The 24,517-nt window shown below is 41.5% G+C and overlaps 1 protein-coding gene across 1 annotated transcript in view; it reads left to right on the forward strand.

Annotated features, from left to right (window-relative positions):
- Nucleotides 1-24,517, forward strand: part of gldc (glycine dehydrogenase (decarboxylating)) — a 69,153-nt gene that overhangs the window by 37,351 nt on the left and 7,285 nt on the right. The window contains exons 12-18 of the mRNA XM_034170947.1: nt 13-110; nt 2,398-2,482; nt 2,722-2,763; nt 2,862-3,004; nt 6,023-6,098; nt 11,128-11,253; nt 12,380-12,529. Of these exons, the coding sequence (XP_034026838.1) occupies nt 13-110; nt 2,398-2,482; nt 2,722-2,763; nt 2,862-3,004; nt 6,023-6,098; nt 11,128-11,253; nt 12,380-12,529 (720 nt within the window). The remainder of the gene's footprint in view (nt 1-12; nt 111-2,397; nt 2,483-2,721; nt 2,764-2,861; nt 3,005-6,022; nt 6,099-11,127; nt 11,254-12,379; nt 12,530-24,517) is intronic.

Here is a 24,517-nt window from a genome sequence, read left to right on the forward strand (position 1 = left end):
CTAAATTTCCAGGAGCTGATTGCTGAAAAGATGGGCGAGCGGGTAAAAGGAATCATGGGAAGTCCTTTCAAGAGGACGAGCAAGTACCTCACACACCAGGTGTTCAACAGGTTTGTGGCACATGGTGCTGTTACAAGCATCACATATTTCACAACTGTTCTTACGAAACATTCCACACTATTTTATTGGCCAGAATATAAGACACACCCAATTATAAGACAATTCCACCCTGTAAAATATGTTTAGAAAAATACTCTCTGATGGCTAAATGTTGTTTTTTTTTTAAAGCTAAAATGCTTAATACTAAAAGACTAAATTTTGAATATATGCTAATAAAAACACATTGAGAGCAGAAAAAACAGGTGAGATTGCATCAAAGATCAGTGCAATAAAGTGGTGCAATAAATACTGCAAACTAACCATCACCTCACAACAAGAAGGCTGCAGCTTCATTTCTGACCTGGTCCTTTCCGTGTGGAGTTTGCATGGGTTCCCTCCGGTGCTCCGGCTTCCTCCCACTTCCAAAGACATGTAGATTAGGCAAATTGGTGACCCAAAATTGACTGTTGATGCACCTTTGGCAACAATTACAGCCTCACGTCTTCTTGAATATGATGCCACAAGCTCGGTGCACCTATCTTTGGGCAGTTTTCTCCATTCCTATTTGCAGCACCTCTCAAGCTCCATCAGGTTGGATGGAGAGCATCAGTACAGAGCCATTTTCAAATCTCTCCAGAGATTCAGATCTGGGCTCTGGTCTGGTCTTAAGGTCATTCACAGCTGTGTGCTTAGGGTCAGTGTCCTGTTGAAAGATGAACCGTGCACTGGAGCACGTTTTCATCCAGGATGTCTTTAATGCTGCCACCACCATGCTTCACTGCAGGGATGGTGCCTGGTTTCATCCAAACATGACGCCTGGCTTTCACACCAGAGTTCAATTTTTGTGTCATCAGACCAGAGAATTTTGTTTCTTATGGTCCAAGAGTCCTTCAGGTGCCTTTTGGCAAACTCCAGGCGGGGTGCCATGTGCCTTTTACTAAAGAGTGGCTTATGGCCACTCTATTATACAGATCTGATTGGTGGATTGCTGCAGAGCTGGTTATCCTTCTGGAAGGTTCTCCTCTTAACACAGAGGGACGCACACCTGTGCAATAATCATGCTGTCTAATCAGCATCTTGATGTGCCACACTTATCAGTTGGGATGGATTATCTCGGCAAAGGAGAAGTGCTTACCAACACAGATTTAGACAGATTTGTGAACAATATTTCAGAGAAATAGGTTTTTTTGCAGTGGTGGGCACAGTTCCGCTAACCGCTAATTATCGCAGCTAATGTTTTCATTATTGGATTAGCTTTTCAGATAACTTTGAAAACCATCATCGGACCAATTATCTTCCGATACGTTTTGGGCCGATAATTTTTAGACCGGTAACATTTTTGCATACGTGGTGAACAAAGCTTAACAGTTACAAACATTTATTAAGTCTAAAATCAGTTGAGTACCTACTTGTTAAATGTTTTGCAGTAGATGTTGAGTTCTATCCTCTGCAAACAGAGAAGAGCTGGTTCCAGAAGAAACCGCTCTGTCCTCTGCAGGCAAAGGAGAACTGGTCACAAAAAATTTAAAAAAGCTCATTTCTTTTGACCCCATACTGATATGCTGGCAATATCACCCAAGTCATCCAGAGGCATACTGTTTTAACTTATGGTTAAGATTTTAACCAAACTAATTTTGGACAAATTATTTAAATTAACATCACATCTGAAGTTTTATAAAATGAAAATATCAGATATATGTTTTTAGTTTTAAAGTATTGCACTAATTTTGAAGGTTTTAGTGTGGACATGCTGTCTCCAGGTCCATTATGGGTACTGTCAGTACATTCATGACAGAAGAAATGCATTTGAGACGGTCTGATCAGGCTCCACACAACAGCATCAAACCCTGTTGTGCCTAAAACTCTTGTGAATATATTCTCTGGGTTTATAGACATTGTTATTTTGTTTTATGTAAAAATGCCAGAAGAAGCCCAGGTTGCTTCTCCATTATTTTTCAATTGGAATCACTGTAATCGATTCCTGTTTGCTATTTAGAGTCCTGTTTGTCAAATGCTGTCGTCTTTGTTCCAGAGTAATATATATATATATATATATATATAAGATGTGCCAAATCAACATGCAGCAGATCTGCTGTGGCAACCCTGAGTGAAAAACAAGGGAGGTGTCAAAAGGACTTCTTTACTAACTAAACCTAAATTGTTTATGCCAGCTGTTTTCCTCAAACCATTTGAGGTGGACTAACATATTGGGTTTTATAGTGTGCTGATGTTGTATTCAGTGATATTATTAACCTTCATCCTGCCGTTTTGGTTCCCCACCACCACATGGATCTCCAGTTACCACTCAGAGACCAACATTGTGCGATACATGAAGCGACTGGAGAACAAGGACATCTCGCTGGTGCACAGTATGATCCCATTGGTCAGTCACATGCCACACCTGATACTGCAGACACAAAACTGTTTCATCATTAATCTACTAATGTTGTAGTATGTTCATCTCCAAAATGTCCTGGACAATTTCTCAACAACCAAGCAGATGTCTTAATAACAGCAAACTAGGATTAATGTAGAATTGAACTGAATTAGAACAGTTCCAAACAGATATTCTCTCAGGTTAATCATATGATAGATTGCAGTTGATGCTGTTTTTGTCTTCAGGGCTCCTGCACCATGAAGCTGAACAGTTCTTCAGAGCTCATGGTGAGTCCATCACTAGACCCGACTGTTAATGTCACGAAAATGTTGTGGAAATGGGAAAGTTCACCCTTGCTTTCTGTCTTGTTGCTGTTCTCCTTCAGCCCATCACCTGGGGGGAGTTTGCTAACATCCACCCCTTTGTGCCGCTGGACCAGGCAAAGGGTTACCAGAGACTCTTCAGGCAGCTGGAGGTAGACCTTTGTGAGGTGACAGGTTATGACAAGATCTCCTTCCAGCCGAACAGGTTAGGCACATCTATATGGGAAGACCTGCATGACTATAAAAAGGCACATGTATTTTGATTTATGAGTCCCAGTCATGGTGAAATTGTACACACATGCACAAGCCTGCTTTCCACTCCCATCTTTAGTGGTTGGATGAAGACACACCCTCAAATGATCATTTACTTGTACCAACGTCTCTGTGTCAGCTTGGGGGCCACTGGAACTTTCCCCAGAGTCAGTCTAAATTTTAATTCTCACATTTTATGATAGCTAGCAGAGGTGCCTGTCTTTGCCTGGGTGAAGAGTAGTTACCAAGCTGTAAATGTTTAAAAAAAAAAAGTTGTATTTTCCATTTCCATTGAAGTCAGTGCATCAACACTGTCGTTTTAGGCTATAAATAAACTACAGTACTTACAAAGCGCTCTTGTTTAGTCTTTTAAAATTGTTGAATGATTGTGCTCAAACTATCAAACTTGTGCTCTTTTCTAATAGTGTTAAGATATTTATTGTACACTTTGATTATTTTATTTTGAATTTTATTGTTTCATGTTTTGAATTGTATTGTCTTCAAATGACTAATGCCATGATTCCACACACTCTAATAGCGTAGGTGGTGGTATGCACCTCTAAAGTTGGTTTATTATCCCCCGATAAACACTCATCACTCTCACTCATGTTTAACCAATTATCCGGGATCAGGTCGTGGGGGCAGCAGCTCCAGCAGGGGACCCCAGACTTCCCTTTCCCAGTCTACATTGACCGCCTCTGACTGGGGGATCCCGAGGCATTCCCAAGCCAGTGTGGCGCTATAATCTCTCCACCTAGTCCTGGGTCTTCCCCAGGGTCTCCTCCCAGATGCACGTGCCTGGAACACCTCCCTAGGGAGGCTCCCAGGAGGCATCCTTACCAGATGCCCGAACCACCTAAGCTGGCTCCTTTCAACACGAAGGAGCAGCGGCTCTACTCCAAGCTCCCCACGAATGACCGACCTTCTCACCCTATCTTTAAGGGAGACATCAGCCACCCTCCGGAGGAACCCCATTTCAGCCGCTTGTACCCGCAATCTAGTTCTTCGGTCATGACACAACCCTCATGACCATAGGTGAGAGTAGGAACAAAGATTGATCAGTAGATTGAGAGCTTTGCCTTTTGGCTCAACCCCCTTTTCATCACAACAGTATGGTACAGCAAATGCAACACCACCCCTGCTGTGCCGATTCTCCGGCCAATCTCATGCTCACTTGTGAACAATACACCGAGGTACTTGAACTCTTTCACCTGGGGCAAGTCCATATTCCCTACCCGGAGTAGGCAATCCATCAGTTTCCTGCTGATAACTATGGCCTCAGATTTAGAGGTGCTGATCCTCATCCCATCTGCTTCACACTCGGCTGTGAAATGATCCACTGAGTGTTGGAGGTCACACGTTGATGAAGCCAACAGGACCACATCATCTTCAAAAAGCAGTAATGAGACCCTGCCCCCACTGAACTGAAAACCCTCCTCCCCTGACTACACCTCGATATCCTGTCTGAGTTTCACATGCAGCATTGGTGACAAGGTGCAGCCCTGGTGGAGGCCAACCTCCACTGGAAACGAGGCAGACTTACTGCCGAGCACCCGAACTAAGCTCTCGCTTTGCGAGTACAGAGATTGGCTGGCCCTGAGATGGGAACCCCTCACTCCATACTCCCGCAGCACCTCCCACAGTATTTCCCGGGGTACCCAATCATACGCCTTCTCCAAGTCCACAACACACATGCAGACTGGATGGGCATACTCCCAGGCCCCCTCCAGGATCCTTGTGAGAGTGAAGAGCTGGTTGGTTGTTCCACGACCAGGACAGAACCCACAAATTTTCCTCTTCAGAGGTTCGACTATTGGCCGAACCCTCCTTTTCAGCACCCTGGAGTCGACTTTACCAGGCAATGTAATTGGCACACACTCTCTTGTCCCCTTTTTTAAACATGGGAACCACCTCCCCAGTTTGCCACTCCTTAGGCACTGTTCCAGACCTCAACGCAATGTTGTTGAAGAGACATTTCTTACAAGACAGTCCTTCCATACCCAGAGCCTTCAGCATTTCTGGATAGATCTCAACCCCCAGGGCCTTGCCACTGGGGAGTTGTTTGACTACCTCAGTGACTTCCACCAGGGAAACTGATGATCCATCAGCTTTAGCTGAGGTGCCTCACGGTCCGCCAGAAGCCCCTTGGTGCTGACCGAAAGTCCTTCTCCGTAGTTACTCTGAACTCCTCCCACACCCGCTGCTTTGCCTCCCCCACAACAGAGACTGCCACCCTTTGGGCCTGTTGATACCTTGCAGCTGTCTCCGGAGTCCTCTGAGATAACATATCCTGGAAAGACTCCTTCAGTCAGACAGCTTCCCTGACCACCGGTGCCCACCACGGTGTTCGAGGGTTGCCGCCCCTTGAGGCACCTAAGACCTTCAGGCCACAGCTCCGCACTGAAGCTTCACCAATGCTTCCATTTGAACATTGCCCATACTGGTTCAATGCCACCAAGCTCCACAGGGAAGCTAGAAAAGCTCCGTTGGAGGTGTGAGTTGAAGATTTGTCGGACATGGGCTCCTCCAGACGTTCCCAGTTCACCCGCACTATCCGTTTGGGCTTACCAGGTCTGTCCAAAGTCCTCCCCCACCCTCTGATCCAACTCAGCACCAGACGGTGATCAGTTGACAGCTCTGTCCCTCTCTTCACCCGAGTGTCCAGAACATGCAGCCTCAGATCACATGATATGATCACAAAATCAATCAACAATCTTTAGCCTAGGGTGCTCTGATACCATGTACACTTATGAGCATCCTTATGATCGAACATGGTGAAAGATATATATAGCTTGTTGTGTGGTAATAGTGATTAAGAACCTTGTGCTGCAGTTTTCTGTTGAGTGAAGTGGCAGCTTGTGTACACAGTCAGAGCCACATGCACAAGGCGCTTTATGTATCGGAAATATTCTTAAAAAAGTAGGAACAAATGTGTTGTGCGTAATCACAGGATATTTGTGGTGTTTTACAGTGGCGCTCAGGGAGAATACGCCGGCCTGGCAGCCATTAAAGCCTACCTGAACTCACTGGGAGAAAGCGCAAGAAGTGTAAGTGTGGCATTTAAACAAGGCAAAATAAATAAATTTAACTGATGTGAATCTCTGTTACAAAATAGATCACATTTAAAATTTTTCTTTTGCTTTTGTGTGCTCACGAAAAGAAAAAAGGCGCATGCGCACACACACACACACACACACACACACACACACACACACAAAATGAAAGAATGTTCAGAATTTTTCATATGCTAAGCAGTTGAGATAAAATATGCTTAATTTTCTGTTATCTCATTTAAATTTGTCCATTATTTTGACTTATTTTTTTTAAATTCAGAGCCAATATGCCTAAATTCCGTCACTACATTGTGTTTGCAAATTATTTTCACTAATTGTTATACCACCGTCACCCTAAAATTTTTCACATGCTAAGAGATTGAGATAAAATATGCTGAATTTCCTGTTATCTGAATTAAATTTGCCTATTATTTTGACTTATTTTTTTTAATTCAGAGCTAATATGCCTAAATTCCTTCACTGCATTGAGTTTGTGAATTACTTTTACTAATTGTGATACCCACATCACACCGAATGCGATCTGAATGAATATTCGGCCTCCATTCAGGCAAAGTCGAGGTGCAATTGAAAACCTCCGACAGCAATTTGCGTGCACTCGATATTATATAATAACATATATAACAGTTGGGCAAATTCCTGTGGTCAGCCCATATGTTTTACTCGTGTTCAAAACAGTCAAGGTGGAAAATATCATATGGCAGTCGAGATGGACTCTAACTGCAATCGGATTGTGTTCTAAATGTTCTTACGGCGTCAAAACAGCATTCGAAACAGTCTTATCGTGTTTGAGGGAAATTCACCATGGTCAGGCACGCCAACTCCTGCCGGCATGTCCAGAATGTGGCATGGATAAGCCGTACGTGCGCCTCCACTAGTTCCCGTTTTGGTTCGCAAAGGAGATATCTTTATGTGCAATGTCTGTGGCACACATTCATCTTGTGAACTACGTGTGAACATTTTGCAATCAGACTGAAAGCACTGTGCTTCCTTGCGAGTCAATGCGTCCTACAGCCGCGGGGCACCACGCACACATCTGAACAGGGTGTTATATCTATAAAAAAAAAACTTAGATTACAGATACATTGTCATGCCCTCTCACGGGTTACATAATGTGTGTTAATTATGATGATCATCATAGCTGTAACATCACCTGCAGTTGCACTGCGCTGGGCTGCTGCCCCACGGCAAGTCAAAACCTGTGTGCGGTGCCCCACAGCGCAGCTGACCAGGTGTCACAGCTGTGAAGCACATACTGTGACATGTACACCATCTATGTCTGTACAAGCCACGATGGTGCACCTGTGTTGGCAAACCATCAGGACATGAATAAAAAGTCACCCATGGAATGTCTCATGGTGCAGGGCACCAGCCAGGTTACACCACGTGATAAAATCATCCTGTGATCAGCCAACTGTTAATGGCAAATGCTACGCCCACCACGAAATATGTATCCCATATGACGTGGCACAACAGGTGCTATCCAGCCAGACAGCAGGACACACAGCTCCTCCATGAGCCTGGAATCATCAGGTTCCCCTGCTGCCGCGGTGCATCTTGTAAAGTTCAGTCGTACAGTGAAGATCATGTGTGGGACACACGTTCATTCTTTCTGACGGTACATTGGCCTGCTGACCGGTTAGTGCACGTAAGGGAGGGAGTGAGTGCATGGGTGGGTTTAACCCCCGCACTGCTGTGCAATTTGTCATGCAGAGTGCATGCCAGTGCGCGGATCAAATTTGTGCAAGTGTCAAGGTACCATTTGCTTTTACCAAAAAATAAAAAATACATGAAAGTAGACATCGGGTGGCAATTGACCGCATCTGTCTGGCACTCGGAGTGCATTATTTATAGTCTTGGTGCATTCAAACAGCATTCTTGGTATTTGTGCTGTTTTCCGCATATACATTTGGACTGTGATTGTACGTATACACACGAGTGTCCACAAATCAGTTGAGGTAGCATCTGCCCGCATTATTATTGGTTGTACGTTATTTGTCCACAGCTGTCCGAATGACTGTCCCTCCCGACTGAGTTTCGAAGTTTGGCTTTTTTCCCCCAGTTCGGTTTGTTTCTTCTTCATTCATGCTAAGTGTGACGGGGCCCTTAAACCTTTATGGGAGACCACATTGCTTTCATTTTTCCATGTATTTCACACTCCATTCTTTTTTAATTTTGAGGAACTATGCTAAAATGTTATATTAATTAATTCATTCATTTTCTGCACCTATTTCTTCTAATTAAAGGTCAGGGGGTGCTGGAGCCTATCCAAGCAGTTAAATTCTATATTACTTGCATTTATTTTGCCAGTTATGTAACTTTGTACTGCTGAGATAGGCTCCAGCACCCCTGTGACCCTTAATTGGAGTAAGCAGGTATTGGAAATGGATGCATGGATGGATGGATGTAACTTTGTGTCATGATTGAGGGTCACTCAAGGACAAAGTGATGTGCTTGTGAGAAAAATTTGTTAAGTCAACATGACAAGCCAAGCTTAAGATCTGAGCAGAGTGCTTATACTCAGGGGTGCACATATCTGGTACTCATCCTGCTCGTGTGTGCTAAATATCACTGATGCACAGCAGAGGGAAACACTTTTCCAACAATCTGTTATTGCTTTCCTCTTAAGAAGCATTTCCCTTGTGTTTTCTGCTGCACATCATTTATTTTTATCACGCACAAGTGCCATGAGTACCAGTTATGTGCATGCCTGCTTATACTTCTAGAACAGCTATTCTGAGGAATTGGTTAAAAATAAACCTATGTTTGCTGTTAACTCTTTAATATCCTTGCATTTTTCAGTAGAATGTAGTACATATCAATATCCTCTACCAAAAGGCTGAGTTGACCATTAAACTGTTAAACACTAATATGAAGTTCTATTGGCTTTGAAAAGTCAAACTCAAGGTGATAAATGTTTAACGCAAACAGTTATGACTTCATGTGGATTAAACATTACATTTTCTAAAAGATAAATAAAACCCCAAGACTCTGCTGTCTGTAATCTCTCCTCACACAGGGTCAACAAAAAAAATACATGAACCAGCTTTTGCTTCTCAAATACACATTTAAAAATAGTATTTCAAAGCCCCAGGTTCTGATTGTAGTGACGGTAATAAAGCAATAACTTCATGTTGGACTCTATTGTAGCAGATATGTGGTGATTTATCAGCAGACTGTGGTTATTGAAGAGCAGGGTTTGATCATCACGTTTATTGCACCATGGCAGCAGAAGATCAGGCTGACTTCACAGATTTACAAGTTCCAGGGATACACATTAGGCATTAGTGCTGATTAGCAGACCTCTGAGCATGTGTAGATAAGACTGATTTTTAGATTAAAGACCGGCTGACTCAGGAACATGTTCATCTGTCCAACCCTTTGTCCTTTGGTTTTTAATGGCTCCCTTATAAGTGCAAGTTAGATAGTGGCATGATACTTTCAATCATTTGTGCAAGCAGGGTGCTGACCATGCCACAGGTTACCCGCATTCAAGATTCCATATTTGGTGGATTTTAAGCTCTGGAGGCCTGCAGACTCACTGGTATTAGTCATTTAGTTAGTCATTTGTCAGTGTTGCCCAACCCAGAGGTCTTGGTGTCCCAGTTTCATTCTGTGGCCAATGTTCCAAAATGTCATGTCTCATCCTAATAAGGATTAAAATCAATTAATGATCTACAGGTGAGTTACACATTAGTGCCATTGACATGATTAGAATTCAACCTAAAAAAGCTACTACATTTATCCACAGACAAGCTTGCATGAATATTTTTAGTTATTATCTTATATTTCTAATTAAAAAAATCTTTGTCCAAGCTTATCTTTTGATAGTTATGTTATTTCTGAGCAGCCAGTCTGTTCTGTGTCAGCCCGATCCTGTCAGATCTCAGCAGTGCGAGTATTGGTTAGTACTTGGATGGAAGTACTAACCAAGAGACAACTCCTGTTTGACGCAACTCCTGTTTTACCTGGAGAAACAGACAGGAGTTGCGTCAGTAAGAGCATCCAGCGTAAAACTTGTGCCACATGCCAGTGTGGATCTGTACTGTGACCCTGAACAAACAGGAGCTGCTGAAAACTACAATAGTCATCTTATTTCTACATTTAGATTTATTTAGATTGTAAAGGTAAGTCCCTTAAGGCTGCTCCCTTGTTTTTACTTAGGATCGCACATTGAGTTGGCACTTTTTATGCCGGATGCCCTTCCTGACCCAACTCCATATTACGTAGAGGATGGGCAGTGGTGTGTTTTGAACCGAGAATCTTCTGTACTGAAAACCAGTGCACTTAACTACTTGGCCACCAACCCTGGTTAAGACTTTAGATTGTACTAACACTATAAAACCCACGATTTTCAGAGATTTTCACTTTGTAAACAAACCTTTTTTTCTTTTCTATTCTTAATATGCAGTTACCACCTATTGCCTTACTGTCTTTGTGACTCAGTGATGCCATAATATATAATTTTGTGTGGCCAGTTTTGGTCACAATCAGACTACGTTATCCTTGATTAACACATAACCTTCCACCATGTATAATCCCTAATGGCTCCAAACTGTTTAAATTAAACAGTTGTGACCTTAACTTCAACTTGTCAAGATCATACAAGCTCAAAGGTCATGTGACCAATAGTTACACAAGATATGCCTTCATATTCGCATTTAATACAACAAAGCCATAGGGTTAAAATTTTGTATTGCGTGCCATCAACAACAAAACGTATCTTATATCTTGTCACTAGTAGGGAATGATAGTTGATGTCACACTTCATTGGTTGGGGTTGGCCAGTCAACAGTGGAATTAAAAGTTTTGGGTGAGCCTCAGAAGATTTTCAGATTTTTACATTTGCAAAACTCTTGTGTTATTTTCACACACAGGACTGAAACCAATAATCAAAATTGTAATCAAGACTGCATAGTTGTCACACCTTTGAGGTCTTCAGGCTTCGCTTATTGGGGCTGATCCAGATTAGTATTCTATTCTTTGTTGTTTGCCTCTGCTCCAGGTCTGCTTGATCCCCAAATCAGCCCATGGCACCAACCCAGCAAGCGCTCAGATGGCAGGAATGAAGGTGCAGGTGGTGGAGGTAGACAAGGATGGCAACATTGACCTGGCACACCTCAAAGATCTGGTGAGAGCAGGACAGTTTTTAAGAGAAGGCTTGCACACTGACATACAGGATTGGCGGGTGTCCACTAAAGCCTGCTAGGTCATATCTGACAGGAGGAGACCAAAATATTATCACTGATGCTGTAATGTGTGTTCTGTCCCTTCTGCTGTGATTGGAGTGGAATATGGGATGGTTGATTCTCTAAACCATCAAAGATTGTTTTTGGAGGTGCAGTGTTCATCCACTTATGAAGGTTAAAAAAGAAAAGGGAAAAAAGCACAGTTGCTGATTTGACTGATGTGGGAGGATGTTGTGAAACTGTTTCAGTCGAATCAGAGCTCTACTGTTGAATTATTATTACTGTTATTATTAAATGCGGCTGCTTGTCTTTTAACAGGTACTGGTAAGCATGATCACATCACCTCCACTGGCTCCCTGTCCATTTTAGAATACATTTTAAGATTTTGTTGTTTGTTTTTAAGTCAATAAATGGTCTGGCACCTCAGTATATTGCTGATCTTTTACATATCTACGCCCCCATGAGAGCATCGAGAGCCGTTGATCAGCTCTGTCTTGTGCCAGAAAAGCAGACAAAGGGCCAGGGGGACCGTGCTTTTTCAGTGGTGGCTCCTAAAAGTTATGGAATGAGCTGCCCACTCATATCAAAATGGCCCCCACCCTGGATACTTTTAAATCTAGTTTAAAAAATGGCTTTTAATACTGCATGAGAGTTATGCGGTCTTCTGTCTCTGTTTTTATTGTGTTTTTGTCTTCTAGTGTTTTATCTAATATCTAGTATATTCTAATATTCTAGTGTATTATCTAATATAATCTTCTTTTTGTTTTTATATGTTTTTAATCTACTGTATTTTAACTTAATTTTATTTTTTTTATGTTGGATCTGTTGTGCAGCACTTTGGTAACCTTGTTTTTTAAAATGTGCTATACAAATAAAGGTGGATTGGATTGGAATTATGATTGGAGACATCAGTGCCTCCAAGAGGACCTATCATGGCACTGTGTGTGTATTGCATATTTCTGTAATGTTGGTGTTTTCTCATCACAGAGGCGGAAAAAGATTTGAATTGTGAGGCCTCTGTAAGGTCACACTGATTCTGTTGTCTCCATCACCAAATGCGTCTTCTAGGTCGACAAGCACCAAGCGAACCTGGCAGCCATAATGATTACCTACCCCTCCACATTTGGTGTGTTTGAAGAGAACATCAGAGATGTGTGTGATATGATTCATCAGCACGGTGGGCAGGTGTATCTGGATGGTGCCAATATGAATGCACAGGTGAGAAAACAACACAATGACATGCCTGATGTTGAAATTCAAACCTATCAGCAACCCCTGTTACTTGTCCAAAGACATGATCCCATTGGTCTTAATGCTGTCTCAGTCAAGGGAATGTTTTCACCCAGTTCAAAAAACAGCTGATGAAATCTTCAAATAGAACTCAGTACTATGACCATATAACTCTTATATTAGCCTTGCTTCATATGGAGGGAGAGATTTCATGGATTTGTTACTGTCATATAATCTGTGCTGTGAGGTTGTAGGTATCCCCCTGTGTTTCTCAGGTGAAAAAGAAGTCAGCAGGTTTCAGGTCTTTCTCTTATTATGCTCAATTTTTATGTATTTATTTATTCATGAATTTTTTTGTATACTATCAGCCTGTGGAAATTAGACAAATTCTGTTGCGTCCTTTAAATTTAGACTACATATGTTTTTACTCCTTTATGTACAGTGTAGTGTATTTCACAATATTTTTGTGATTCTGTAATTATGGGCCAACTATGAATGATCAAAATTTTATTGATCTTATATTTGTTGTGTGTATATTTTTTACTATTATTAGAATTATTTGCTTACCCCCCCCCCCAAAAAAAATAATCATATAGGTTAAACCAATTATTTTAATAAAGTTACAGATTAAAAACATTAGTGAATTATTTATAAGTGTATATACAAATTCACACAAATGCTTTTCTGTCACACATAAACTGGAATTTATCGCAGAAAAATCACACCAGCTGCAATTATTGGAGTAAATTGTGAGCAGCTATCAGTCTCATCTGATGATATCTGCTGTCCAAACCATATCAAATAGCATTCGCTATGTTGTCCAAAGCATGCTTATTTGTCCATTTTGCTTATTTTTGGAATTTAAGAACCCTTATGTTAAGAAATAGTAAACACTGTGGTGTGCACGTGCTACACTGAGTTCCTGTCCATTGTTAAACTCAACCCCAGGGAAACGTTACAAAATGAGTTCCAGATACAGAATAAAAACCCGTGACTGTGTTTTGTTTAGTTTTTTCCTTCTTCACAATGTTTTTTTTTTTTTTAAACAGGTTCAATTTCCACCAAAGATTTTCAATTGGATTAAGATCCGGACTATTTGCAGGCCATGACATTGACCCTATGTGTCTTTTTGCAAGGAATGTTTTCACAGTTTTTGCTCTATGGCAAGATGCATTATCATCTTGAAAAATGATTTCATCATCCCCAAACATCCTTTCAATTGATGGGATAAGAAAAGTGTCCAAAATATCAACGTAAACTTGTGCATTTATTGATGATGTAATGACAGCCATCTCCCCAGTGCCTTTACCTGACATGCAGCCCCATATCATCAATGACTGTGGAAATTTACATGTTCTCTTCAGGCAGTCATCTTTATAAATCTCATTGGAACGGCACCAAACAAAAGTTCCAGCATCATCACCTTGCCCAATGCAGATTCGAGATTAATCACTGAATATGACTTTCATCCAGTCATCCACAGTCCACGATTGCTTTTCCTTAGCCCACTGTAACCTTGTTTTTTCTGTTTAGGTGTTAATGTTGGCTTTCGTTTAGCTTTTCTGTATGTAAATCCCATTTCCTTTAGGCGCTTTCTTACAGTTCAGTCACAGACGTTGACTCCAGTTTCCGCCCATTCGTTCCTCATTTGTTTTGTTGTGCATTTTCGATTTTTGAGACATATTAAGTTTTCTGTCTTGACGCTTTGATGTCTTCCTTGGTCTACCAGTATGTTTGCCTTTAACAACCTTCCCATGTTGTTTGTATTTGGTCCAGAGTTTAGACACAGCTGACTGTGAACAACCAACATCTTTTGCAACATTGCCTGATGATTTACCCTCTTTTAAGAGTTTGATAATCCTCTCCTTTGTTTCAATTGACATCTCTCGTGTTGGAGCCATGATTCATCTCAGTCCACTTGGTACAACAGCTCTCCAAGGTGTGATGACTCTTTTTTTTTTTAGATGCAGACTAACGAGCAGATCAGATTTGATGCAGGTGTTAATTTTGGGGATGAAAATTTACAGGGTGATTCCATAATTTATTCCTCAGAATTGAGTGAGTCCATATTTTTTTTCCCCTCTGCTTGGTCTACAATAGTAACCGTTACTGACTACCACAATTTTTTTTCTTGATTTCTTATAGTGTTTCTTAAAGCCAGAAAGTTGCCATTTGAAATCAAATCAATTTTATTTATATAGCGCCAATCCAACAACAGTTGCCCCAAGGCACTTTATATTGCAAGGCAAAAGCCATACAATAATTACGTAAAAACCCCAACGGTCAAAACGACCCCCTGTGAGCAAGCACTTGGCAACAGTGGGAAGGAAAAACTCCCTTTTAACAGGAAGAAACCTCCAGCAGAACCAGGCTCAGGGAGGGGCAGTCTTCTGCTAGGACTGATTGGGGCTGAGGGAGAGAACCAGGAAAAAGACATGCTGTGGAGGGGAGCAGAGATCAGTCACTAATGATTAAATGCAGAGTGGTGCATACAGAGCAAAAAGAAACAGAAACACTCAGTGCATCATGGGAACCCCCCAGCAGTCTAAGTCTATAGCAGCATAACTAAGGGATGGTTCAGGGTCACTTGATCCAGCCCTAACTATAAGCTTTAGCAAAAAGGAAAGTTTTAAGCCTAATCTTAAAAGTAGAGAGGGTGTCTGTCTCCCTGATCTGAATTGGGAGCTGGTTCCACAGGAGAGGAGCCTGAAAGCTGAAGGCTCTGCCTCCCATTCTACTCTTAAAAACCCTAGGAACTACAAGTAAGCCTGCAGTCTGAGAGCGAAGTGCTCTATTGGGGTGATATGGTACTATGAGGTCCCTAAGATAAGATGGGACCTGATTCAAAACCTTATAAGTAAGAAGAAGAATTTTAAATTCTATTCTAGAATTAACAGGAAGCCAATGAAGAGAGGCCAATATGGGTGAGATATGCTCTCTCCTTCTAGTCCCCGTTAGTACTCTAGCTGCAGCATTTTGAATTAACTGAACGCTTTTCAGGGAACTTTTAAGACAACCTGATAATAATGAATTACAGTAGTCCAGCCTAGAGGAAATAAATGCATGAATTAGTTTTTCAGCATCACTCTGAGACAAGACCTTTCTAATTTTAGAGATATTGCGTAAATGCAAAAAAGCAGTCCTACATATTTGTTTAATATGCACATTGAATGACATATCCTGATCAAAAATGACTCCAAGATTTCTCACAGTATTACTAGAGGTCAGGGTAATGCCATCCAGAGTAAGGATCTGGTTAGACACCATGTTTCCAAGATTTGTGGGGCCAAGTACAATAACTTATGTTTTATCTGAGTTTAAAAGCAGGAAATTAGAGGTCATCCATGTCTTTATGTCTGTAAGACAATCCTGCAGTTTAGCTAATTGGTGTGTGTCCTCTGGCTTCATGGATAGATAAAGCTGGGTATCATCTGCGTAACAATGAAAATTTAAGCAATGCCGTCTAATAATACTGCCTAAGGGAAGCATGTATAAAGTGAATAAAATTGGTCCTAGCACAGAACCTTGTGGAACTCCATAATTAACATTAGTCTGTGAAGAAGATTCCCCATTTACATGAACAAATTGTAATATATTAGATAAATATGATTCAAACCACCGCAGCACAGTGCCTTTAATACCTGTGGCATGCTCTAATCTCTGTAATAAAATTTTATGGTCAACAGTATCAAAAGCAGCACTGAGGTGTAACAGGACAAGCACAGAGATGAGTCCACTGTCTGAGGCCATAAGAAGATCATTTGTAACCTTCACTAATGCTGTTTCTGTACTATGATGAATTCTAAAACCTGACTGAAACTCTTCAAATAGACCATTCCTCTGCAGATGATCAGTTAGCTGTTTTACAACTACCCTTTCAAGAATTTTTGAGAGGAAAGGAAGGTTGGAGATTGGCCTATAATTAGCTAAGATAGCTGGGTCAAGTGATGGCTTTTTAAGTAATGGTTTAATAATGGCACTTCTCTCAAAAATTCTTGAAAGGGTAGTTGTAAAACAGCTAACTGATCATCTGCAGAGGAATGGTCTATTTGAAGAGTTTCAGTCAGGTTTTAGAATTCATCATAGTACAGAAACAGCATTAGTGAAGGTTACAAATGATCTTCTTATGGCCTCGGACAGTGGACTCATCTCTGTGCTTGTTCTGTTAGACCTCAGTGCTGCTTTTGATACTGTTGACCATAAAATTTTATTACAGAGATTAGAGCATGCCATAGGTATTAAAGGCGCTGCGGTGGTTTGAATCATATTTGTCTAATAGATTACAATTTGTTCATGTAAATGGGGAATCTTCTTCACAGACTAAAGTTAATTATGGAGTTCCACAAGGTTCTGTGCTAGGACCAATTTTATTCACTTTATATATGCTTCCCTTAGGCAGTATTATTAGACGGTATTGCTTAAATTTTCATTGTTACGCAGATGATACCCAGCTTTATCTATCCATGAAGCCAGAGGACACACACCAATTAGCTAAACTGCAGGATTGTCTTACAGACATAAAGACATGGATGACCTCTAATTTCCTGCTTTTAAACTCAGATAAAACTGAAGTTATTGTACTTGGCCCCACAAATCTTAGAAACATGGTGTCTAACCAGATCCTTACTCTGGATGGCATTACCCTGACCTCTAGTAATACTGTGAGAAATCTTGGAGTCATTTTTGATCAGGATATGTCATTCAAAGCGCATATTAAACAAATATGTAGGACTGCTTTTTTGCATTTACGCAATATCTCTAAAATCAGAAAGGTCTTGTCTCAGAGTGATGCTGAAAAACTAATTCATGCATTTATTTCCTCTAGGCTGGACTATTGTAATTCATTATTATCAGGTTGTCCTAAAAGTTCCCTAAAAAGCCTTCAGTTAATTCAAAATGCTGCAGCTAGAGTGCTGACGGGGACTAGAAGGAGAGAGCATATCTCACCCATATTGGCCTCTCTTCATTGGCTTCCTGTTAATTCTAGAATAGAATTTAAAATTCTTCTTCTTACTTATAAGGTTTTGAATAATCAGGTCCCATCTTATCTTAGGGACCTCGTAGTACCATATCACCCCAATAGAGCGCTTCGCTCTCAGACTGCAGGCTTACTTGTAGTTCCTAGGGTTTGTAAGAGTAGAATGGGAGGCAGAGCCTTCAGCTTTCAGGCTCCTCTCCTGTGGAACCAGCTCCCAATTCAGATCAGGGAGACAGACACCCTCTCTACTTTTAAGATTAGGCTTAAAACTTTCCTTTTTGCTAAAGCTTATAGTTAGGGCTGGATCAGGTGACCCTGAACCATCCCTTAGTTATGCTGCTATAGACGTAGACTGCTGGGGGGTTCCCATGATGCACTGTTTCTTTCTCTTTTTGCTCTGTATGCACCACTCTGCATTTAATCATTAGTGATCGATCTCTGCTCCCCTCCACAGCATATCTTTTTCCTGGTTCTCTCCCTCAGCCCCAACCAGTCCCAGCAGAAGACTGCCCCTCCCTGAGCCTGGTTCTGCTGGAGGTTTCTTCCTGTTAAAAGGGAGTTTTTCCTTCCCACTGTAGCCAAGTGCTTGCTCACAGGGGGTCGTTTTGACCGTTGGGGTTTTACATCATTATTGTATGGCCTTGCCTTGCAATGTGGAGCGCCTTGGGGCAGCTGTTTGTTGTGATTTGGCGCTATATAAAAAAAAAAATTGATTGATTGATTGACCTTAAAAGCCTGTGGTACATAGCCAACTAATAAAGATAGATTGATCATATTTAAGATCGAAGCATTAAATAATGGTAGGGCTTCCTTGAGCAGCCTGGTAGGAATGGGGACTAATAGACATGTTGATGGTTTGGATGAAGTAACTAATGAAAATAACTCAGACAGAACAATCGGAGAGAAAGAGTCTAACCAAATACCGGCATCACTGAAAGCAGCCAAAGACGTCTTTGGGATGGTTATGAGTAATTTTTTCTCTAATAGTTAAAATTTTATTAGCCAAAAAAGTCATGAAGTCATTACTAGTTAAAGTTAAAGGAATACTTGGCTCAATAGAGCTCTGACTCTTTGTCAGCCTGGCTACAGTGCTGAAAAGAAACCTGGGGTTGTTCTTATTTTCTTCAATTAGTGATGAGTAGTAAGATGTCCTAGCTTTACGGAGGGATTTTTTTATAGAGCAACAGACTCTTTTCCCAGGCTAAGTGAAGATCCTCTAAATTAGTGAGACGCCATTTCCTCTCCAACTTACAGGTTATCTGCTTTAAGCTGCGAGTTTGTTGTGAGTTATACCACGGAGTCAGGCACTTCTGATTTAAAGCTCTCTTTTTCAGAGGAGCTACAGCATCCAAAGTTGTCTTCAATGAGGATGTAAAACTATTGACGAGATACTCTAGCTCACTTAGAGTTTAGGTAGCTACTCTGCACTGTGTTGGTATATAGCATTAGATAACATAAAGAAGGAATCATATCCTTAAACCTAGTTACAGCGCTTTCTGAAAGACTTCTAGTGTAATGAAACTTATTCCCCACTGCTGGGTAGTCCATCAGAGTAAATGTAAATGTTATTAAGAAATGATCAGACAGAAGGGAGTTTTCAGGGAATACTGTTAAGTCTTCAATTTCCATACCATAAGTCAGAACAAGATCTAAGATATGATTAAAGTGGTGGGTGGACTCATTTACATTTTGAGCAAAGCCAATTGAGTCTAATAATAGATTAAATGCAGTGTTGAGGCTGTCATTCTCAGCATCTGTGTGGATGTTAAAATCGCCCACTATAATTATCTTATCTGAGTCAGACAAAAGTTCTGAAAATTCACAGAGAAACTCACAGTAACGACCAGGAGGATGATAGATAATAACAAATAAAACTGGTTTTTGGGACTTCCAATTTGGATGGACAAGACTAAGAGTCAAGCTTTCAAATGAATTAAAGCTCTGTCTGGGTTTTGGATTAATTAATAAGCTGGAATGGAAGATTTCTGCTAATCCTCCACCTCGGCCCGTGCTACGAGCATTCTGGCAGTTAGTGTGACTCGGGGGTGTTGACTCATTTAAACTAACATATTCATGCTGCTGTAACCAGGTTTCTGTAAGGCAGAATAAATCAATATGTTGATCAATTATTATATCATTTACTAACAGGGACTTAGAAGAGAGAGACCTAATGTTTAATAGACCACATTTAACTGTTTTAGTCTGTGGTGCAGTTGAAGGTGCTATATTTTTTCTTTTTGAATTTTTATGCTTAAATAGATTTTTGCTGGTTATTGGTGGTCTGGGAGCAGGCACCGTCTCTACGGGGATGGGGTAATGAGGGGATGGCAGGGGGAGAGAAGCTGCAGAGAGGTGTGTAAGACTACAACTCTGCTTCCTGGTCCCAACCCTGGATAGTCACGGTTTGGAGGATTTAAGAAAATTGGCCAGATTTCTAGAAATGAGAGCTGCTCCATCCAAAGTGGGATGGATGCCGTCTCTCCTAACAAGACCAGGTTTTCCCCAGAAGCTTTGCCAGTTATCTATGAAGCCCACCTCATTTATGTATTATGTATGTGTGTGTGTGTATATGTATGTGTGTGTATGTATGTATGAGGTCTGTCCATAAAGTATCATACCTTTTTATTTTTTTTCAAAAACTATATGGATTTCATTCATATGTTTTTATGTCAGACATGCTTGAACCCTCGTGCGCATGCGTGAGTTTTTCCACGCCTGTCGGTGACGTCATTCGCTTGTGAGCACGCCTTGTGGAAGGAGTGGTCCCGCCCCCTCGTCGGATTTTCATTGTCTGGAAATGGCGGAATGAAAAGGACTTTTTTCCATCAGAATTTTTTCAGAAGCTGTTGGAGACTGGCACCTAGAAACCATTCAAAAAATTTATCTGGCTTTCAGTGAAAATTTTATGGGCTTCACAGAGAATAAGGACTTTAACTACAGGTTTGAGGACCCCTTTAAGGACGGTCGGTGCGCTGCGCTGCAAGCTGCGATGATGCGGCACAAACCACTGGATCATTTCTAAGCTGATGGCTCTGTGGATACGAGACCATCGTGTGCTCTTTCTCTGGTTATCACAAGACCTGGACATCAGCCATTTTCTGGCAGATTTCACTTTTAATGAGATTTTGTCATGGAAAGCCGCGCGGAGGCTTCGCGCGTCACGACCGATTCGCTGATGAAGCGAGACAAAGGAACACCTCCGTTTCGGAGTGTTAGAGGACAAGTTGGGACATGTCTATCTCGGCTTTCAGTGCTTACCAGTCGAGTGAGTATAAAAGAACTTGTGGAGAGCTGGACATGTCCCAACTTGTCCTCTAACACTCCGAAACAGAGGTGTTCCTTTGTCTCGCTTCATCAGCGAATCGGTCGTGACGCGCGAAGCCTCCGCCTGGCTTTCCATGACAAAATCTCTTGTTAAAAGTGAAATCTGCCAGAAAATGGCCGATGTCCAGGTGTTGTGATAACCAGAGAAAGAGCACACAATGGTCTCGTATCCACAGAGCCATCAGCTTAGAAATGATCCAGTGGTTTGTGCCGCATCGTCGCGGCGCACCGACCGTCCTTAAAGGGGTCCTTAAACCTGTAGTTAAAGTCCTTATTCTCTGTGAAGCCCGTAAAATTTTCACTGAAAGCCAGATAGATTTTTTGAATGGTTTCCAGGTGCCAGTCTCTAACAGCTTCTGAAAAAATTCTGATGGAAAAAAAGTCCTTTTCATTCCGCCATTTCCAGACAATGAAAATCCGACGAGGGAGCGGGACCACTCCTTCCACAAGGCGTGCTCACAGGCGAATGACGTCACCGACAAGCGTGGAAAAACTCACGCATGCGCACGAGGGTTCAAGCATGTCTGACGTAAAAACATATGAATGAAATCCATATAGTTTTTGAAAAAAATAAAAAGGTACGATACTTTATGGACAGACCTCGTATGTGTGTGTGTGTGTGTGTGTGTGTGTATGTGTATGTATATATATATATATATATATATATATATATATATATATATATATATACACACACTCAACAAAAATATAAACGTAACACTTTTGGTTTTGCTCCCATTTTGTATGAGATGAACTCACAGATCTAAAACTTTTTCCACATACACAATATCACCATTTCCCTCAAATATTGTTCACAAACCAGTCTAAATCTGTGATAGTGAGCACTTCTCCTTTGCTGAGATAATCCATCCCACCTCACAGGTGTGCCATATCAAGATGCTGATTAGACACCATGATTAGTGCACAGGTGTGTTTTGTTTTATTGGGGGGTGGATACCAGTCAGTATCGGGTGTGGCCACCATTTGCCTCATGCAGTGCAACACATCTCCTTCGCATAGAGTTGATCAGGTTGTCAATTGTGGCCTGTGGAATGTTGGTCCACTCCTCTTCAATGGCTGTGCGAAGTTGCTGGATATTGGCAGGAACTGGTACACGCTGTCTTATACGCCGGTCCAGAGCATCCCAAACATGCTCAATGGGTGACATGTCCGGTGAGTATGCCGGCCATGCAAGAACTGGGACATTTTCAGCTTTCAAGAATTGAAATCCTTGCAACATGGGGCCGTGCATTATCCTGCTGCAACATGAGGTGATGTTCTTGGATGTATGACACAACAATGGGCCTCAGGATCTCGTCACGGTATCTCTGTGCATTCAAAATGCTATCAATAAAATGCACCTGTGTTCTTCATCCATAACAGACGCCTGCCCATACCATAACCCCACCGCCACCATGGGCCACTCGATCCACACAGACATCAGAAAACCGCTCACCCACACGACGCCACACACGCTGTCTGCCATCTGCCCTGAACAGTGTGAACCAGGATTCATCCATGAAGAGAACACCTCTCCAACGTGCCAAACGCCAGCGAATGTGAGCATTTGCCCACTCAAGTCGGTTACGACGACGAACTGGAGTCGAGACCCCGATGAGGACGACGAGCATGCAGATGAGCTTCCCTGAGACGGTTTCTGACAGTTTGTGCAGAAATTCTTTGGTTATGCAAACCGATTGTTTCAGCAGCTGTCCGAGTGGCTGGTCTCAGACGATCTTGGAGGTGAACATGCTGGATGTGGAGGTCCTGGGCTGGTGTGGTTACACGTGGTCTGCGGTTGTGAGGCTGGTTGGATGTACTGCCAAATTCTCTGAAACGCCTTTGGAGACGGCTTATGGTAGAGAAATAAACATTCAATACACGAGCAACAGCTCTGCTTGACATTCCTGCTGTCAGTATGCCAATTGCACGCGCCCTCAAATCTTGCAACATCTGTGGCATTGTGCTGTGTGATAAAACTGCACCTTTCAGAGTGGCCTTTTATTGTGGGCAGTCTAAGGCACACCTGTGCACTAATCATGGTGTCTGATCAGCATCTTGATATGGCACACCTGTGAGGTGGGATGGATTATCTCAGCAAAGGAGAAGTGCTCACTATCACAGATTTAGACTGGTTTGTGAACAATATTTGAGGGAAATGGTGATATTGTGTATGTGGAAAACGTTTTAGATCTTTGAGTTCATCTCATACAAAATGGGAGCAAAACCAAAAGTGTTGCGTTTATATTTTTGTTGAGTGTATGTATGTGTGTATGTATATGTGTGTATGTATATATATATATATGTATATATATATATATGTATATATATATATGTGTGTGTGTGTGTGTAAAATTATGACGGCCCCGGCCCAAAATATGCGTGGGCCCTAAGCCAGTCCATGCCTGGAGATAATGTGTCTAATCTTTTTTTTCTTTTTTTTTATCTAGTGAATGCAATGCTCTTCTGTAATTAGTCAACAATATACAAATATCGTTTCCGTTTGTCCTCTCCTTGCTCTGAGTTGCTCTCAGAAACTTCCTGGATTACTCTACACTAAGATTCCTTACTAGGAATCTTTAGGCTAAATTGGGAGCTCTCTGAGAGCTCTGACTTTTAACTCTGACTTGGACTCTTATCAACAGTTCATCAAGCCTACTGCCACCAGCCTTGGCATCATATGTGATGGTGACTTTAGACTTGACAGGCAAATAAATGCCTTGGTTAAATCCAGTTTTTATCACCTTTGGCTTATATCTCGTTTTAAACAGGTTTTGTCTTGACTACTGTAATGCGTTGTACACGGATTAGTCAAGCAAACTTGTCATGCTTACAGTTACTCCAAAATTCTGCTTCTTTTAAGCAGCACACGTCGTAATGACCACATCACCCCCATTTTAGCTGCATTCTGTTGGCTTCCTGTTCATTTTAGACTTGATTTTAAAATTTTGCTGTTTGTTTATAAAGCTTTGCATGGACTGGCGCTTGCATACATTGCAAACCTCATTGTCCCTTACATTCCCGCATGTTCGCTGAGGTCTGAGAGCCAGTTCCAGCTCCAAGTTGCTAAAACAAAGCTTAAAGGTCGGGACGACCAGGCCTTTTCAGTGGTTGGCCCCAAATTGTGGAATTTTCTTCCTGCACACATTAAAACAGCTCCATCCATTGATGTTTTAAAATGTCATTTAAAAACGTATTTTTACTCACTGGCATTTAACCCAGCATAAGAATTTTGTGGTCCTCTGACTCACTATTTTGTTTTAGTGCATTTTATGTCTTATTTTATTTTCATATTGATTGTAATTGGTTCACTATATGTGGTGTTTTTAACTGTATTCTTTTTCTTCTTCTAATTAGTGTTATTTGGTTTTTTGTGCAGCACTTTGGAGACTTTGTGTTGGTAAAATGTGCTATATAAATAAAGATGGATTGGATTGGATTGAGAGGACTGTGAGAATCTTTGTGAATAAGGGCCCTGGTCTACAGATGGGCGGGCAGTTCCTTATCCATTCAGCTACTCCAAAAATAATAAATAAATAATAATAAATTTTATTGAGCCTTCTTGTCAGTTTATGGATTTATGTTTAATTAGTGCAGTAGTTGCAGCTGTGTGTGGTCTAGGAGTTGGTCCGTCCCATTATTGCTCAGCTTCTGGTGAAAACAATGCATTCAAG

This window comes from Thalassophryne amazonica, chromosome 5 (genome assembly GCF_902500255.1).
Source record: "Thalassophryne amazonica chromosome 5, fThaAma1.1, whole genome shotgun sequence".
In the NCBI taxonomy this organism is placed as follows: domain Eukaryota; kingdom Metazoa; phylum Chordata; class Actinopteri; order Batrachoidiformes; family Batrachoididae; genus Thalassophryne; species Thalassophryne amazonica.